The sequence below is a fragment of the Erpetoichthys calabaricus genome, chromosome 1 (assembly GCF_900747795.2).
Source record: "Erpetoichthys calabaricus chromosome 1, fErpCal1.3, whole genome shotgun sequence".
In the NCBI taxonomy this organism is placed as follows: Eukaryota; Metazoa; Chordata; class Cladistia; order Polypteriformes; family Polypteridae; genus Erpetoichthys; species Erpetoichthys calabaricus.
The window spans coordinates 278,015,392-278,034,746 of record NC_041394.2 but is presented as its reverse complement, the minus strand read 5'-3'; the positions used below and the strand labels follow the sequence as shown (position 1 = coordinate 278,034,746).

The following is a 19,355-nucleotide window of genomic DNA, read 5'->3' as shown; positions in this document are numbered from 1 at the left end:
TTCCAGGGACCTAAAAAATATTTTGTTATTGTGAAGTGGTGTGGTGGCTCTGAGGCTAGGGATCTGCACTGGCAATCGGAAGGTTGCTGGTTCGAATCCCATAAAATGCCAAAAGGGACTCTGCTCTGTTGGGCCCTTGAGCAAGGCACTTAACCTGCAATTGCTAAGCGCTTTGAGTAGTGAGAAAAGTGCTATATAAATGCAAAATATTATTATTTAAAAAAAAATTATTAATTATTATTATGAAAATTTTGTTGTAATGAGTTTCTATATTTGTAACTATAGTTCTGCTTTTCTTAACTTGCGTCCAGGCATCTGCAATCATTTCAATAGCTTCTTTCACTTTAATTTTAATCTTCTCCTGTCTACAAGTTATGCTGGCGAGAATTTTTCTCAGCATTTCCTTGCGATAATACTCTTTCAGGGTGCGAATGATGCCCAAATCCAATGGCTGAAGCACTGCCGTGCAATTGGCTGGGAGGAATTCAACGCAAACATTATCTAAATGCGGAAGCATGTTGTGGGCAGCACAGTTATCAATCAGAAGCTGAATCATCCTTTTCTTCTTCTTCATATTGTGAGGTTTCTGAACTCTTTTGAGATCCCCCTCACCCAACAGGAACGTCACGCTGAAGTGTGTCCCGAAGCGTGATTGCCACGTCTGTGGAGGATTGTTTGTCCATTGCCAGGGCAGGGCAACAGCAGGCTCACAGCGGTGCAGTGAGGCGCCACAGAAGCGAATCCTAAAAGATTGGGGTCGTGCTATAAGTCCCTGTCTTACACCCCAAAACACGAGGCTGAGTCTCAGTACTTTAGCAAAACCAGCTGTATTCAGCTTGAAACAGGAACAGCATGGTTATTTATTGCAGCGGGATCTGCCACTTTCCTATTAACAGACAGCAGTCAGGCAGGGTAGTGGCCAGGTTAATGGCCAAGTAACTATGTTCACTGCATTTGCAATGTTCCTTGCATCACCCAACGAGTTTGCTTTGGCAGAGATGTAACAGAGCTGTGAGCCTGCTGTTGCCCCGGCAACATATAAACAGTCTTCCAAAGACACGGAGATCGCACTTCGGGAAGCTCTTCGGCGTGTTATCCAGTTGTGGGAGGTCCCAAGAGAGTTTAGAAACCTCACATTTTCTTGAATGAGTGCCGCATTAATAGGAATGTTTCTTGAATGAGCATCACCGAACCACATAAAAACTGCTTATTCGATGTCTTCAAATGTAGCAGTCAGCATACATTTGCAACCCGATATTTTTCTTCTTTTTTTGCTCGATCTTTCAAGAAAGCTGAGTGTCGATGGCGAAATTCCGAATTTACTGGCAACGTCTTTTTTCTTTTTGCCGCGATCAAAAGCTGCAAAAATGTTAAGTTTTTTTTTCTAACATGAACTGTTATTGTTTTTTTCGTGTCTACTGTTTCTATAGGCAGAAATAAAATAAGATTCACAGTTGAATTGGCCACTACTGAGTCCTGCCTTTTACACCACTAAAAGTCTTTGTGATGTGGTGAAGAACACTTTACAGAGTTATTCAACTCTCCCTTCATCAATACAAGATCTTGGTGAAAAATGAATGCAAGTTGTAAATGAGAAATCATTTATGACTTTGATCAAAAATTCTGTTAAAAATCACACCATCTCTATTTTCAGCAGTAAACACTTGTAACCTTTCAGTTAATTTCCATTGTATTTTATGTAGAGTAAAACTGCAAAGTACACATAATTTATTCACAACATATCACAAACAGTGAAGGGAAACAGAAATCAGCATGTGCAAACAACTTTTTAAATCTTCTTCATTATTCTTGAAGTAGTGAAAAGCATAATGATTTTAAATTGCTCCAACAGACCAATTTAAAATTTACCTGTTGAAGAAGTCACTCCATCAGTTTGTGGAGCCTAAAAAAAATCCACAAAAAAAAAGGAAAAAAAAAGAAAAAAAATAAACAATTTGGAATGGTCAAAAGTTAAAATGACATGTAAACAGCCTGGGATTTTAATAATTCCTTGACATTATTAACAATATAAAACATCAATCCACATTTCACGAAAAACAATGTTGCATTAAAAATTAAATGATTAAGGTTGAAAACACATGTAATGTGTCATATAACTTGTAATATTTAACTACATTTATTTACATTTCAGGGAAGTAAGAAAAATTGGTAGAAAGCCATTATTGATTAACTATGTTTGGTTCAGGTTAAATCATCCATCCATTTTGTCATTTTCTGAACCTGCTTTTTCATTACAGTGTACAGAAGGGGTGGACAAAAAACAGTCTACATATTTCTGCAAGAAGCCCACGGCTATTCAGGTCCTTATGGTGTTCTTAACAAGCATGGTGTAAGCATAATATGTTGCCATGACCAGGTGTCATCCACATAATAATTCTAAACAAAGTTTTTATTCAATGACTAGGGTCAGTGCACAATACTTAAGGTTGTATGCTTTAACTGTTTGCTTGACTTTGTCTAGCAAGTAAGCTTTTAAAGAACATGAATTTGGGCATGGCTGATTTTATCAGCAACCCCACTAACGGAGGAGCTTCAGTTGTGACTGCAGGTCTCTGCAATAATCAGTATCAGTATCTATATCACCATTTAGAAAAGTGAAAGAAGTCAGACAGAATGAGAAATATTTTCCGGTAGCAGACTGGCAGAAATATATTATTTCAGTACTTTAGTACTTGTGTGTTTGGTGAGAAAAGGAGTATTATGCATTCACTGACAATGGCCATGCCTTCAGGGAATGTTTTTCTACATGCTTCATCCCAGAGTTAGAAGAGGCAGGTAAGTTAAAGGCTCTTGAGGCGAGATCATTTAAATTTTGGTATAGAGCTGTTAATTTTTCTTTTTCACCATTTTTGAAACTTCACAATAATCTGAGTCGACTGCAACAAGCAAACCTGTTCATGATCAAAATAAAAAAAGGAAAAAAAAAAAAAAAAAAAAAAAAATCAGTATTCAGACAGAAGTAAGGCCTTTGACAAATTTGCACTTCAGGTTGCCATCCTTCATTGTGAATTTGCATTTCACTTTCAGGACTTAGGTGCTGTGAGACAGTTTTTGCAATTGTTTCATCCAGTTTTGCTATCAATGTCGTCAATGTTCCAGAGTCCTGCATCTGAAAGTAACTGAACTCCAGTGTAATTGTGGACTTAAAAATACATTTACCCAAGTTTCTTTTCTTGATTTCTAGTGGCTGTATGTACCTCAGGATTTATTTACAAAGCTTTGCAAACATGCGGCGTTATTCAGTAGCACATAGAATTGTGAGTAGGTCTTTTCACAAAAGAAAATTACTAAAAGCAAGTATAAAAGTAAACTAGTAGATACAGATCTTTGGAATGAACTAATTGTTGTTGTAACTAGATTCTCAGTTGATAAGCAATGTGCTTTAAAATTGCTCTCTTACTGGTGTTCAAGCATTGCTATTTATAGTTTTTAATTAAAAAAAACAAACTTTACAATAAACAATTTCTTGGGCCAACTATTTTTAAAGTTAATGGGTTCATAGTAACACCTAGATTTCATATATGTCCTCTGTTAAAGTCATTATTGACAATTCAGCTTGTCACCAGAGAAGTTTCCCCAGTCCTGATGTAGAAGAAAGACTGAACTTTCAGATCATGAGAAGAAATGAACAAGGCAGGCCTTATCAGAGAGCACATTCACTCACAATGTAATTATTCAGAGTCAACAATCAAAATAGCAGTACGTGTTTAACCGTGGACAGGAAATAGGTGACTTTAGGCTATTCCTAGTGACCCTAAACACAGAAGGCTCCTGTTACAGTCATGCAAAAATCACACCCTAAGTTATGTTATATAATGGATACTGCTCCTCCACGCTTTCAAGTCAACATCAGTTATGCCCTGTTTATTGTTATAAGTACTGTAGGCTCTCATTTTTAATTATCATTCAATCATTGAATTATTCTTCTTGGCCCTTATGCTTCCTCTCTTTTTCATGAATTCTGCCTTTTACATCTTTTACATTATTTGACACTTTCCAACTATAACTCAGCTTGCACTTAAACAACAAATCTTTAAACACCAGACACAAAGGGCTATGATGCGAGGATCTTTTTAAGAAGTAGGTGATGTTACAAGGGGTGTCCCAAATGAATCGGTGTTGGAGCCACACAAAGTATTCACAGTGCATCACTTTTTCCACATTTTGTTATGTTAGTTACAGCCTTATTCCAAAATGGATTAAATTAATTTTTTTCCTCAGAATTCTACACACAACACCCCATAATGACAACATGAAAAGTTTGAGATTTTTGCAAATTTATTAAAAAAATTGAGAAAGCACATGTACATAAGTATTCACAGCCTATGCCATGAAGTTCAAAACTGAGCTCAGGTGCATCCTGTTGCCCCTGATCATCCTTGAGATGTTTCTGCAGCTTAACTGGAGTCCACCTGTGGTAAATTCAGTTGATTGGACATGATTTGGAAAGGCACACACCTGTCTATATAAGGTCCCACAGTTGACAGTTCATGTCAGAGCACAAACCAAGCATGAACTATCTATCTATCTATCTATCTGAAGTCAAAGGAATTGTCTGTAGACCTCCGAGACAGGATTGTCTTGAGGCACAAATCTGGGGAAGGTTACAGAAAAATTTCTGCTGCTTTGAAGCTCCCAATGAGCACAGTGGCCTCCATCATCCGTAAGTGGAAGAAGTTCGAAACCACCAGGACTCCTCCTAGAGCTGGCCGGCCATCTAAATTGAGCGATCGGGGGAGAAGGGCCTTAGTCAGGGAGGTGACCAAGAACCCGATGGTCACTCTGTCAGAGCTCCAGAGGTCCTCTGTGGAGAGAGGAGAACCTTCCAGAAGGACAACCATCTCTGCAGCAATCCACCAATCAGGCCTGTATGGTAGAGTGGCCAGACGGAAGCCACTCCTTAGTAAAAGGCACATGGCAGCCCGCCTGGAGTTTGCCAAAAGGCACCTGAAGGACTCTCAGACCATGAGAAAGAAAATTATTTGGTCTGATGCGACAAAGATTGAACTCTCTGGTGTGAATGCCAGGCGTCACGTTTGGAGGAAACCAGGCACCACTCATCACCAGGCCAATACCATCCCTACAGTGAAGCATGGTGGTGGCAGCATCATGCTGTGGGGATGTTTTTCAGCGGCAGGAACTGGGAGACTAGTCAGGATAAAGGGAAAGATGACTGCAGCAATGTACAGAGACATCCTGGATGAAAACCTGCTCTAGAGCACTCTTGACCTCACACTGGGGCGACGGTTCATCTTTCAGGAAGACAACAACCCTAAGCACACAGCCAAGATATCAAAGGAGTGGCTTCAGGACAACTCTGTGAATGTCTTTGAGTGGCCCAGCCAGAGCCCAGACTTCAATCCGATTGAACATCTCTGGAGAGATATTAAAATGGCTGTGCACCGACGCTTCCCATCCAACCTGATGGAGCTTGAGAGGTGTTGCAAAGAGGAATGGGCGAAACTGGCCAAGGATAGATGTGCCAAGCTTGTGGCATCATATTCAAAAAGACTTGAGGCTGTAATTGCTGTCAAAGGTGCATCAAAAGGTATTGAGCAAAGGCTATGAATACTTATGTACATGTGATTTCTCCATTTTTTTATTTTTAATAAATTTGCAAAAACCTCAAGTAAACTTTTTTCACATTGTCATTATGGGGTGCTGTGTGTAGAATTCTGAGGAAAAAAATGAATTTAATCCATTTTGGAATAAGGCTGTAACATAACAAAATGTGGAAAAAGTTATGCGCTGTGAATACTTTCCGGATGCACTGTATATATACGTTGTGTAGAACAAGTCAAGAGAGGTTAGTTTAAGCTATATAATGTTCTAATTAGGCCTTATCTAGATTACTGTGCAGAGTTTTTGGACTCAACATTTCAAAAAGGCACAGCAGTTCTACAGAATGTTCAGGGTAGAGTGACTAGGCTGCTTCTGGGATGGAGGAGTATGTTTGCAGTAATGCTACACACCTAATTTCATTATTTAAAAACACAATAAATTTAATAAGAATATAAACATTTGTTTTTTACAAGATGCAATTATTTACAAGGCAAAAAGTTTACATAGGTAATGTTCATAAAAGACATATCCCAAACATAAAATGCTAAATTTATTATGCTGTATTTCTGATAACAACTAGTTGAGAAGAGTCTAACTCTTCTCATTAAACTGAAGTTCAAGGTATGAAGGTGAACCACAAACACAGAAAATGCCATGAAGCTACTGCACAGTTTAAAAGTGTAAGGCCATGGTAATATATTAGCAAACAAACACCAATAAGTCACAGTCAAATTTCAATTGCTAACTGTTGATGTACTAAAATCACATATTTTGTGCAGTGTATGTTATAAATAGCAGTAGTGATGACACTGCAAGCTACTGATACAGCCAGTCAGACAGGGGAATAGTAATGTGAGACTAAATGGAGAAGTGAGGATGAGTACCATTGTTAAGAGAGCCTCCACAAAATCTGTATAAACATATGCATCCATGTACTATCAAAAAATGACGAGGTGAAGGGAAAAAAAAAAAAAAGTCCTGTTCTGTTTAGCAAAATAATCTGCCTATAACAAGTGTAACATATATGCACTTAAAAAGAAATAGAGAAAAACAGCCAAAAAAATATATTTGAAGAAACCAGACAAAGGTCATAGTAAAAAGGTATGTAGAGGTAATTAACAAAGCAAAATGAAGCTAGCATCAAGACCAACAAAATCAGCACGAAAAAGGCATACTAAGACATGAGAACTAACAGGAGGATCAATAACTAAAACTCTAAGTAACACTCTAAGTAACTTTATTTTATAATTACCCAAAGCTTGGATGCAATGCGTGCAATGACGTCATGCATTGCAGTACCAGTAGTCATGTGGTAGCAACAAGTGTAGTTGTTGTAAACAAACATGGCCATTGCCATCAATGTATAATGATAAAACCAAAAATTATGACAAAAAATTAAGTATCCAAAATATCCAAGGTCAAAACTGAAATACATTGATTATTTTGCTAATAATTACCATCTAACAAGACACCACACCTTATCCGGAGTACACTATTTGTTTCACTGTTTACATAAAGCTGTGCTTTGACCTTTTAATATGGCCATCTGTGATTGTATGTTTGATATAAATGTTACTCATTTTTAGGAAGATTTACCAAGCCTTGGAAGAAAGTACATGTTATGTGAACCATCCTGTTTTACAATGTACTTTTTAATAGTTATGTAACCAGTATAACTGATCCCTGAAAATATCAATTCCCTTTTAAATAAATTTTAAAAAAAAAATAAAAAATAAAAAGCCTTCACAGTTAACACAGTACACACACACAGTACACTGTTGCTATAATTTAGCAAAAAGCTCTTCTTTTGTTTTGTCTGCCCAAAGGACATTCTCTTAGGACAACTGTGAGTTGTCAACATGCATTGTGGCAAACGGCACAGCTTGTCTGCATTTTTCACTTTGAAGTGGGTTTTTTTGGCGTCTTTTACCATGGAGTCCATTTTTATCTAGACTTGAAACTGTTGCATCTCAAGGTTGAAGGGCAGCGTGGACACGTTTTATAGTTTTCCCCTATTTGAATAGTCCTTCTCTTCAACAATGGCCCAATTTTCCTTGTGTAGCCATGTCCACGGATGTTGACTACAGTTGTAAGGGGCTTCATTTTTTAATAATACAGCCAACAGTTGTAAAAGGAACATCCGACTCTTTGGAGATGGCCTTGTCATCTTTATATTGGCCATGCTTAGCTTTTATGATCTCCTCAGAAAACTCTCTGCTTTTCCTTCTCATTCCCATGTTTAGAGTGACACATGACCGCTGATGGATTTCTTTTCTCCATTTAAACTGGCTCAATGAGAAATAAAATTGAAGGCACCTGTGATAATCATTAAAAACATATTAGTCTGCTTCAAAGATCACTATTAGACAATTATTTTTGTAACTTCTAAAGGGTTCCAATAATTTTGTCCTTGCCACTTTGTAATATTTTTGTAGAATAAGAAAAGAATTGGTTCTTTTCAGGGTTTTTTGTTTTCTTCTACTGCACACAAAAGGAATCCATGTTTCAATTACAAAAGATCTTTTAATTTCAATACTTTTCAGAAAGAATGGTGTATTATTTGAACAAAATGCAAGAGCTACCAATATTTTCAGTCACATTTGTAACAGTTAACTGAATTACCAAATATGAACTTAACTGTACTATGGACTATAATTTTTGTGACTGGATATGCCTCTGGGTATTTAGTAAATTCAATGTACACTGTAGCTATAAAACCAATAACAGGACAGCTCAAATCCAAACTGGATTTTAAATCCACTTATTGTTATAAAGTTTTTACTTTTTACTTATTTTTTTAAATTAAAGATCTTTGCCTCACTTGCTAAAGAAAGTCTGAAGCTCATTTGTTCCACACAGGCACCTGAGTTTGTCATTATGGCAGTCAAGCTCAATATAAAAGGGATATAGGAACTGTGAGACATCATCAGTAGTTATGAGTAAAACAAGTTGTTTTTTATTTTTTCATACGGTTTCTTGAAATTGCAACTATAATTCAATTTGCATGTGATTTTGAAATTAAGAAATGTATTCACTAAAATTAATTTTTCAAGGATTCAAAGATTTTTGGTATGGAAAACAGAAATTTTACTCCCTTAGAGTTATGTTAAAAGTGTTATATCCTTCCTCGCATTACAACAATGTCCTGATTTTCTACAGAGGAGAATCACCTTCGAACTTTTTGCAGGCTTGTGCTCTCTAACCATGTCCCCCTTTACACACTGTGCACCCAAATATATTCTGCCATGCTTTCATACAAGAAAAAAAAAAAAAGACGAAATGAAAAATACTGTATACAGTAATCCCTCGCTATATCGCGCTTCGCCTTTCGTGGCTTCACTCCATCGCGGATTTTATATGTAAGCATATTTAAATATATATCGCGGATTTTTCGCTGCTTCGCGGGTTTCTGCGGACAATGGGTCTTTTAATTTCTGGTACATGCTTCCTCAGTTGGTTTGCCCAGTTGATTTCATACAAGGGACGCTATTGGCAGATGGCTGAGAAGCTACCTAGCTTACTTTCTCTCTCTCTCTCTTGCGCTGACTTTCTGTGATCCTGACGTAGGGGGTGTGAGCAGGGGGGCTGTTCGCACACCTAGACGATACGGACGCTCGTCTAAAAATGCTGAAAGATTATCTTCACGTTGCTATCTTTTGTGCAGCTGCTTCCTGAAACGACATGCTGCACAGTGCTTCGCATACTTAAAAGCTCGAAGGGCACGTATTGATTTGTGCTTGAAAAACAAACTCTGTCTCTCTCTGTCTCTCTCTCTCTTTGTCTGCTCCTGACGGAGGGGGTGTGAGCTGCCGCCTTCAACAGCTTTGTGCCACAGTGCTTCGCATACTTAAAAGCCAAACAGAGAGAAAAGCAAACAAATCAATAGGGCTATCTCTGTGACAGTCACTGCTCATGACACACACTCCTTTGAAGAGGAAGATATGTTTGCATTCTTTTAATTGTGAGACGGAACTGTCATCTCTGTCTTGTCATGGAGCACAGTTTAAACTTTTGAAAAAGAGACAAATGTTTGTTTGCTGTGTTTGAATAACGTTCCTGTCTCTCTCCCTCCTGTGTTTCTGCGCAAATCTGTGACCCAAGCATGACAATATAAAAATAACCATATAAACATACGGTTTCTACTTCGCGGATTTTCTTATTTCGCGAGTGGCTCTGGAACGCAACCCCCGTGATGGAGGAGGGATTACTATATGTGCTAATGGTGCAAATTTTGCAAGTGGTTTTCGGAATACATTAATTTTGAGTTCAGAATATTGAATTGTTCATTTTGGTTCAGAATATCTCTGAAGTGATATTATCTATTATTTAAAGACGCAAAGTTTTTTTTCCCCCAGTTCTGTCTTTTCTAGATGTTTCCTTGCCCTCATAAGTGCAGGAAGATTTTGCAAAAGCTAGAAACGGCATCATGTAAGCAGGTATAGATATTTACTTTATTTATTATTTATTTTCTTTCTTTTTTGAAGTATGGCATTTTGAATGGCATGTACCATGAAGTAACTAACAGGTAAACAGTGCGGTCAAAAACAGTAAAACATTAATGCACATCTCTAAGATGTTAAGATATGTAGACACAAAAGAGTGTCCATAGAGAGAGGCTGTGCTGATATTCAAATGGGAGACCCTGGAACTATTGGGCAGCAGTGCTAATTAAAGCTCCATCACAATCCTAGAACAAGGCAAACAAACAAAATGGCTAAAAAAAAAAACAAGAGAGAGAGAGTGAACAAAGAAGAAAACCTTTCACTCCTCTCTTCCATCAGATGCTTTACATACAGATTTAAAGCACACAATATACTTTAGCGTACTTTAGTGTGTTTAGTGCTGTTCAAAGCAAGTTTAAAAAAAATCTGAAATGCAAACATAAAATCTGACAATTACAGTTGTTATTCATTTTAAAGGAATTACTTGCTTCAGCTGTCCTTGAACTTTTTCCAGTTCTTTTTTCAACTCTCCAGAAAACCATCGCTCCTCCTGTAAATTAAAAATAAGTATTAAAACAATTATAAGGAACAACTACTTATCAAGATATAGAAAAATGAGCCAGCTGCTAACTTGGCCTGGCTGACAATGGTGACAATCAATCATGGCTTCTGGTGAACAATTAATAATAATGGCAGTTTGACTATGTGACTGATTTTTGAATAAATCCTGTAGAATCATGGTGTACAGCCATTATTTTTATTGGACATTTTGTTGAAATTCTATAATATCCCCATGAAATGACTAGCTGAGCAAGTACAGGCTAAATACTGATAAAAATACAAGTACAGTACAGGGTAAATTGTGACATGAAGACTTGAGGAAATAACTGGTAAATAAGAAGTACATTTGACATAAAACAATACCAATAAAGTTTATGTGTACAGTGAATTAAAACGACAAGAAACCTATTAAATTACCAATAAGCATCATAGACGGCATGACAGCCCTTTTCCTTCAATGTTTCAAATACATGAAATGAATTGTCATTGTCAGAGATGCAGACTATTGATGAAAATGGTTAATGTAAGTTGGCATTACTTGTAAGTAGCACACAAGCTGTGGGTTGTCATCTAACAGAAAAATATATATGTGTTGCGAACAATTTCAAATGCATCACTTGCTTTACCAAATCATAAACAGTTATGAAAATGTTCTACTACTACCCACAAAATAACAGCAAGTTGTACTGAGCTAAGGAGCACAAATGCTGGAGATGGGAGGATTGGAAAAACACAGTCTGATCTAAATAATTCTGGCTTGTGGTGACCGGGATAATGGCTACAGAAAAAAAACCCTATAAGACTACACACTCCAGGGTGCCAGAAAGTTTCCATGACATATACTAATTCTAGATATTAGCTGAGAAAAAAATGCTATTATTATAGGATGCCTATCAGATGGACTATAGATAGATGTAAAAAGGCTTTTTACAGAAGCATAATCTATCACAACATAAGACTAATAAACTCCTAGTTTGGTTTCAGGAAAATATCAGTAAATTCAGTTTAATGTAGTAACCTCATCACTCACAAAATCTAAAAAAAAATAAATAAATAAATAAAAGTTTCTGTAAGACAAAATGGAATTAATAATTTGTTTCAGAGATTAACCCCACCTGTATACCAACATACAACATACTTGGCATACATTGCAACATGTGTTAGTACACCAGTCAAAGACTCCTTATTAAATTGATAGTCTGGTGAATTCATGCTGTTATGACGCAAACTCAGTACAGTCATGCAGCAACTTATGGCTCCAATTGACACCAGCCTTTTGGCCATATGCCAAATTGGCTGTATGACGGTCACTAAGTGTACAGGCCAATGCACTTGAGGCTCTGTCAGTTCGATTCTCCTCTGTAGAAAATCCGGTGTTCAGTTCGGCTGTTATACTGTACATACTTTAACTGCCAGTACAGAGAAGCACAAACTGATATTTGAGTCTCAGTGTTGGAATGCCAGGTCCATGTAAGGCAGTGTTTGCCAACCACTGGAAGCCGACCCTAGTGACTGCCGGTGAATACATGGGTTGCTCTCTTTGGTTCGCAAGTGAGTCACCTAAGCAATCGGCAGTACCGTTTGATAGATTTCCCCTTTTCTAAGTGAGATCATTATCCAAAGGGGTAGTTTTCAGTTGCTTCTAGTAGGTCGTCAAAGAATTTAAAAAGGCCAAAACTGGATTGCAGGACCAAAAGATTGAGAAACACTGGTGTAAGAAAGGCAGTGAAGGCCAGATGTATAAGAATTAGCCATGTGGGGAAGCACTGATCAAAACAAACCTGATAGTCAGAAAAGAAGAGACTTGGAGAAATAATGATAATAACAAAAGATTTATTACTACAGATAGTTTTGGTAATTTCTGTAACATTATTACATTATTGCTTTCTTATGGCCCTGGGCTGCAACTAAGAATCGCTGCAACTTGGTCGGCCATAAATAGGTGCATGAGTATATGTAGGAACATAATATTTTGACCATACAGTATACATTAAAGCCATCTGGTCCTTTTAAGATATATCCTACACACACTGATTAGTTAATCTAATCTATTATACCTGAGGTCTGTTACAACTGTTAAAAGAAAGAATGTACAGTAAATTAAATGCTGTACTGTGATGCTTCCATTATACACTGTAGATTATACATTAAAGTGGCCTATTGACTAATGTCTGTGTCATGAATCTCTTAGTGTATATTCCTAGTAATGTCATTCAAAACATAACATTTACAGTATGCCATGTATATTATAAAAAATTGAGATTATGATTAGTAAGACAATTCTTTATTTGTTCTGGCCCACGGCAGAAGACATACCCTCATAGTACTCAGCACGCACAGGAGCATAGAGATAGCACATTCAGGCTTTCCACTAAACATTTACCACTTGTTCGATCTTCATCTGTGCTGTCATATATTAATTACTGTGTGGACAATGTCACTATCAACAAAATGATTAAGGTCTACCCAAATGAGAAACCATGGATGAATAGTGAAGTCAAACAGCTGCTCAGGGTAAGGGACAAAGCCTTTAAATTAGGAGACACCTCAGCCTATAGAGCTGTCAGAGCCAACCTCAAGAAGGGCATCAAGTCTGCTAAACTAATGTACAAACAACGGATTGAGGAGGACTTTGACAGTAACTCAAACTCACAGCGGATGTGGCAAGGCATCCGATTAATCACGGATTACAAAAAGAAAAATGACGTACAAGACACACTGGCCAATAACAATGCCAACCTAGCAGAGGAACTTAACAGTTTCTTTGCACGGTTTGACAAGGACAATAACCAGCCTCCAGTCAGCGTCAAGCTAAATAGAGACTCACAGCCTTTGATCATACACATACATGATGTGCGGCGGGCACTCGAAAACATCAATACAAGGAAGGCAGCAGGTCCTGATAATGTGCAAGGATGTGTGCTCCAGGCCTGCGCTGACCAATTAGCGGAGGTATTTACACACACATTCAACCTCTCTCTCTCCTCAGGTGTAGTCCCCTTGTGCCTGAAATCCACAATCATTGTACCTGTTCCCAAAAAACCGAGGATAACCTGTCTTAATGACTATCGACCAGCTGCTCTCACCCCTGTCATTGCAAAGTGCTTTGAACGACTGGTAATCACCCACATCAAAGCCTCCATCCCAGTTGATCTAGACCGACATCAGTTTGCCTATCAGTCAAACAGATCAGCCGAGGACGCCATCTGTGTGGTTCTACGTGCTGCCCTCTCACACCTGGAAAAGCCCAACGCCTATGTTAGGATGCTCTTCATTGACTACAGCTTTGCATTTAATACCATCATACCTAACCATCCATCCATCCATCCATTTTCTAACCCGCTGAATCTGAACACAGGGTCACGGGGGTCTGCTGGAGCCAATCCCAGCCAACACAGGGCACAAGGCAGGAAACAATCCCGGGCAGGGTGCCAACCCACCGCAGCATACCTAACCAGCTGATCCAAATACTCTATGCACTAGGACTTGCTCCGTCCATATGCAACTGGTTACTGGATTTTCTCACCAACCGCCCCCAGTCTGTCAGGATGGGCAAACACACATCCTCCACCCTAACCCTGAGCACTGGTGTGCCGCAAGGAAGTGTACTAAGTCCCCTTCTCTATGCACTCTTCACCCATGACTGTGAACCCATCCACCAATCAAACATTATTGTTAAATTTGCAGATGATACAACTGTCATCGGGCTTGTAACAGACAACAGTGAAGCTGCATATAGGGAAGAGGTTCAGAATCTGACAGAATGGTGCAACACCAAAAACCTGGTCTTAAATACCAAAAAGACCAAAGAAGTTATTCTGGACTTTAGGACCACTAAAAAGACCAATCACAGTCCAATAACAATCAATGCAGATGCTGTGGAGAGAGTTTCCAGCTTTAAGTTTCTAGGAGTCACCATCTCAGAGGACCTGTCCTGGGCTGACAACAACTTGGCTATAATAGGCAAAGCACAACACCACCTCTATTTTCTCAGGAAGCTAAGGAGAGCTGACCTCCCCCAGAAGCTGCTGGTTAATTTCTAAAGATGCACTATAGAGAGCATTTTAACTAACTGCATGATGACCTGGTACAACAGCTGCACCAAGGCTGCAAAAGAAGCCCTGCAGCGGGTCCTAAATACAGCAGAGGCCATTATAGGGACTGAACTGCCATCACTCGAACTCTCGTATAAGACTCGCTGTGTGAGAAGGGCCAAAAACATTCTCAAGGACAAAACTCACCCTGGAAATTCTTTGTTTGAGCTCCTCCCGTCAGGCAGATGCTTTAGGTCAATCCGTGTACGCACAAACAGACTAAAAAATAGCTTTTTCCCATCTGCCATAAACTTTCTGAACTCTGAATCTCCTCAGTCTGAGACCATTTTTAATTGAACACGTGCAATAAACTATATTGGTAATGTGCAATATACTAATGTAATACAATATCTATATTACTAAACCACAGTTTAATTTATGCACGGACGGCGGACGCACCGACGCGCATGCGCACTGCGCCTCAGCGTGCCAGAGTCAAACCCAGCGGCTTCCCAGAGTCGGTAGATGGCGCCCACAACCTGTAAACTAAACTTGCTCTAATCCACTGTGCCAGCAGTCAGTGTGGCATATTTGAATCACATAACGGTAATTCATGGAAAGAGCTCAACGAATACAAAACCGAGCCCGTACTTCCCAGAGTCAGTATGTGGCGCCCAAATAACACAACCTGTAAACTAAACATGCTCTAATCCACTGTGCCAGCAGTCAGTGTGGCATATTTGAAGCACATAACGGTAATTCAGTATTAAAAGTAAGTCAACTAACGGAAATACAGAAACAAGCCCGTATGGATAAAAACGATGAAAGAAGGCACCCACAACGCGCTTCTGAAACAGCACAGGCAAAGGAGTCACGGCTCCAAAAAGAAACAGCTCAACGTTTAGAAATACAAAGACGAGCCCGTATGGCTACGACCTGTGAACTAAACCTGAGGTAAAGCGTGCACGCCAGGTTGTACAGCCGCCCGAACGCGACCGCCCACACCACCGCATATCCCACCTTCGTTTAGTAATGTAGCCCTCCATGCCCGGATCCGCCGCCATGGTCACTTCAGCACGCGAATCCGCCGCCGTCAGCAAACGACTTCTGGCTGACGACACAGCCATAGAAAAACAAAAAAGAGACTGCATGGATAGAAAAAAATAAACGAAGGCGCCTACAATGTGCCTCTGAAACACCAGAACCAGATGAGTCACAGCTCCAAAAAGAAACCGCTTTAGTACAAATATGTTTATTTAATTAAATAAAAAATTTCCCAGGACGCACCCACCCTCCATGATATTTCCTCCCTCCAAATATCGGACGGAACAGAAACTGATTGCCATTCTTGGATTTGCAATTCTTTCGAGAATCGCGGGGTTACTGGTAATGTAGAATATGTAATGTACTATTCATTAACAGGTGCAATAACAATTTATGCTGCTGTACTTTGAGCAATAATAATAATTTGCTCTGGTTACTTGATCACTTAACACTGTATATGACATATTTGGAATTATTTGACTTTTCTTTAAATGCACCTCGGGGCTGTGACAAAAAGTAATTTCATTGTGTTACATAATGACAATAAAGTGCTTGAACTTGCTTGAACTTCATGTGAATTTCCCCTTGGGATTTATAGTATCTATCTATTTTCATGTTCATGAAAACCTATGACAAAACCTAGGATCCAGTATTATAATATACTTTATGTTGACTTAACTGACTTTTAACTGACAATGAAGACTCCATATGATATATTCATTTCGTTATGTCAATTAAAAAACAAGAGATGAGAAATGCTAAGACAATAAGGAAGAAAATACATTTAGAAAAACAAATGCAATGCGAATGTAAATTTAAGTAGTCCTTCTATGTTTTTTTTTAGGTGGATTGGCGATTCTAAATTGGCCCTAGTGTGTGCTTGGTGGGTATGTATGTGTGTGTGTGTCCTGCGGTGGGTTGGCGCCCTGCCCAGGATTGGTTCCTGCCTTGCGCCCTGTGTTGGCTGGGATCGGCTCCAGCAGACCCCTGTGACCCTGTGTTCAGATTCAGCAGGTTGGAAAATGAATGGATTGATGACTCATTCACTGCTCAAGAAATAATTGATATTGTATTTCTGTAGAGTAAGAGTAAAAAACTTTTCATTGGTATTTTTTTATAGTATAAGGTCTTCCTATGTTTCAGATTATCTTCACATACACAACAGGTGGAATAACAGAGCACTTTCAAAAAATCCATATATTAAAATAATATAATTTACAATAAAAATATTACAAAATCTATATAATCACTATTTAAGTAATGAAATTTTAAAAATGTACATTAAAAATATCCGTACAAGAAATGTTTAGAAAATGGACGGATGAATATCAGGTCTTATATAAACTTTTTTTGGATAATATTTCAACCAGGATGTCAAAGGGACATATTTAATTTTTACCTTCAGAATGGATCATAGTATACCCATACAAAAAGAGAAAGTAAAATGTAAAAGCATTTTTCAATCAAATTAATTATGTTCTAAATCACAGTATTGTGTTCTAAGCTGCCCTCCTCAAAAACTGCTATTTCACAGGTAATTCAAAGACAACTGGGAGTTCCTAACTGCATTAATGAATTAAACTTTCTTGCCTATACTGATTTCAATATAGAAAGTTCTGAAAGTGTCTGTGCTAAGTGCAATTCCCTCAATATTGTACACATATTACCACAGCATTTGGAAACTAGTTAAAATAAACTGACACTTCACAGAAAATTTTAATCAAGTCTCAAACAAAAATTGCTTTAAACAATTTTCTGAAGATGCTTCTTTCCTGTATGGTAGTGACAAAACAGAAACCTCTTACGATAGCATCTGGCATAAGGCAGGAAAAACTGCTACAAAACAATGGGCTGATATTAGAAACTGTATTACAATTAGAAATAAACAAATAATAAAAAAAAAAGTAAAAAAATTGATAAATACAGATTCTTATTTAAATTATTTTATTTATCTGCATACTTGTACCTATGCATTTTCATTTTATATATTTTTAAGGCTACTAATATGTAGCTTACTTGTACTGTACGTATTGCAAAGGGAGTAAGTACAGGTTGGGCATCTCCAATATGAAATGCCTGGGACCAGAAGTATGTTACATTTTGAATATTTACGGATGTTGGAATATTTGCATATACACAATAAGATATTTTGGGGATGGGACCCCAGTCCAAACATGTAATTTCAGAGCATTTTGGAAGTTCATATCAGAGATGCTCAACCTGTGTAACATTTCCATATTGATTTTTGAATAACATTTCTGTTAAGTGTTTAAGTCACTGCAAGTATTATTAACTGCTGTCCAATAATGTTTGTCTGCAGAATTTTACTTCAAACGTAATGTAACATTAAGTTTAAATGGGTTTAATAATCTAACGAATTTTTTAATTGCATGAGGAAAAATTAAATATTATAAAAAGTAGAAATATGAGTGTTATTATGCTAATTTCATAAATGACACAACAACTGTTCAGATAACTTCAATCAACAAAAAACCTGCAAAATTATATCCAGCTCTATGTGATGGATATATCTTAAGTATTTAGACTGATATTATACAAACTGTAAACATGTCCTTTTACTAAAGACGTTACTGAATTTCTGAGAATAATGATTCAAAAAGTGACACAAGACAATGAAAGCTCTATTAATCTACATGGTATTCAGATTTACCAGAACTTTAAAACTTTTAGACAAAGACAAAATTTCTTGAAATTTTGCATTGTAGTATAGACAGACCAAAGAATACTTATGTTATTGCCAAATTCTTGACTTTTAACTAATTATAACTATCTATTACTCCTAACATGATCTATTTAAATAAAGTCAGAATTTATTTTATTTTTATTTTTTTTTAAACAAATTAGGCTATGCAACAAGCCGGTATCAATATAACAGATATACAATATAGACAGTAACAGGTATATAAGAGAAGACAACCTTGAGTGAGGCTTGTAGGTCTTGCACTTCTTGTCGGAGGCCTAAATCATCCCTACAAAGAAAACAAAAAGTAAAATTTAAAAATCAAATAATTTTTCTGCCGTAAGAGAGGAGCAAGCAGAAAACCCTGGTTACTAATTTTAACGACTGCTACTAAAATTCTGCAATTGTGCTCTTTAGACAGATTGCTCAAAAGAGGACCTTTCTGAGCGACACAAGGCCCATTATGCCACATTATGCTCACAAACTTGGTTCAAACAGCAAGATAATGACCCATGTCACAAAATCAAGTGTATAATAGGTTATTTAAAGAAAACAGAATTAATATGAGCTTGTCAAAGATCAGTCCTCACCTCCATTAAGATGTTCTGATAAAACCTGAAAAAAAATATTCACTGAAAACCTAGATGCCACTGAGCTGAAAGGACTATAAACATGGACTAGAACTCCTCCTCAGAGCTATGAGCAACTGATGAAACACAAGAGTAATCATATCATTACACTGCTAATGAGAGATTATCTTGTTATTGCTATAATTAATTTGCTTGAAATTTTTAACACAGTATCTTTCTCACAATTGTGGAATGCTGTCATTTGCTGTACAATTCTGCCATATCAACTGAAGATGTATTATAATTACAACGAAGTGGAACCAGTATAAATGATCTTATCAAAAACGTATCTTTTAAGATTATCAATCTACAGTACACCTCCAGTGGTCTAATCTACTCTAGATTAATTACAGCATCACAT

General features: G+C 37.6%; 1 protein-coding gene across 3 annotated transcripts in view; it reads right to left on the bottom strand.

Moving 5' to 3' along the window:
• The window catches only part of eea1 (early endosome antigen 1), a 164,273-nt gene that overhangs the window by 85,703 nt on the left and 59,215 nt on the right, over positions 1-19,355 (bottom strand). For all 3 annotated transcript variants that reach the window (XM_028815471.2, XM_051929997.1, XM_051929987.1), the window contains 3 exons: positions 18,603-18,654; positions 10,510-10,575; positions 1,870-1,903 (listed from right to left, as the gene is read on the bottom strand). In XM_028815471.2, coding sequence (XP_028671304.2) covers positions 1,870-1,903; positions 10,510-10,575; positions 18,603-18,654 — 152 coding nt within the window. The remainder of the gene's footprint in view (positions 1-1,869; positions 1,904-10,509; positions 10,576-18,602; positions 18,655-19,355) is intronic.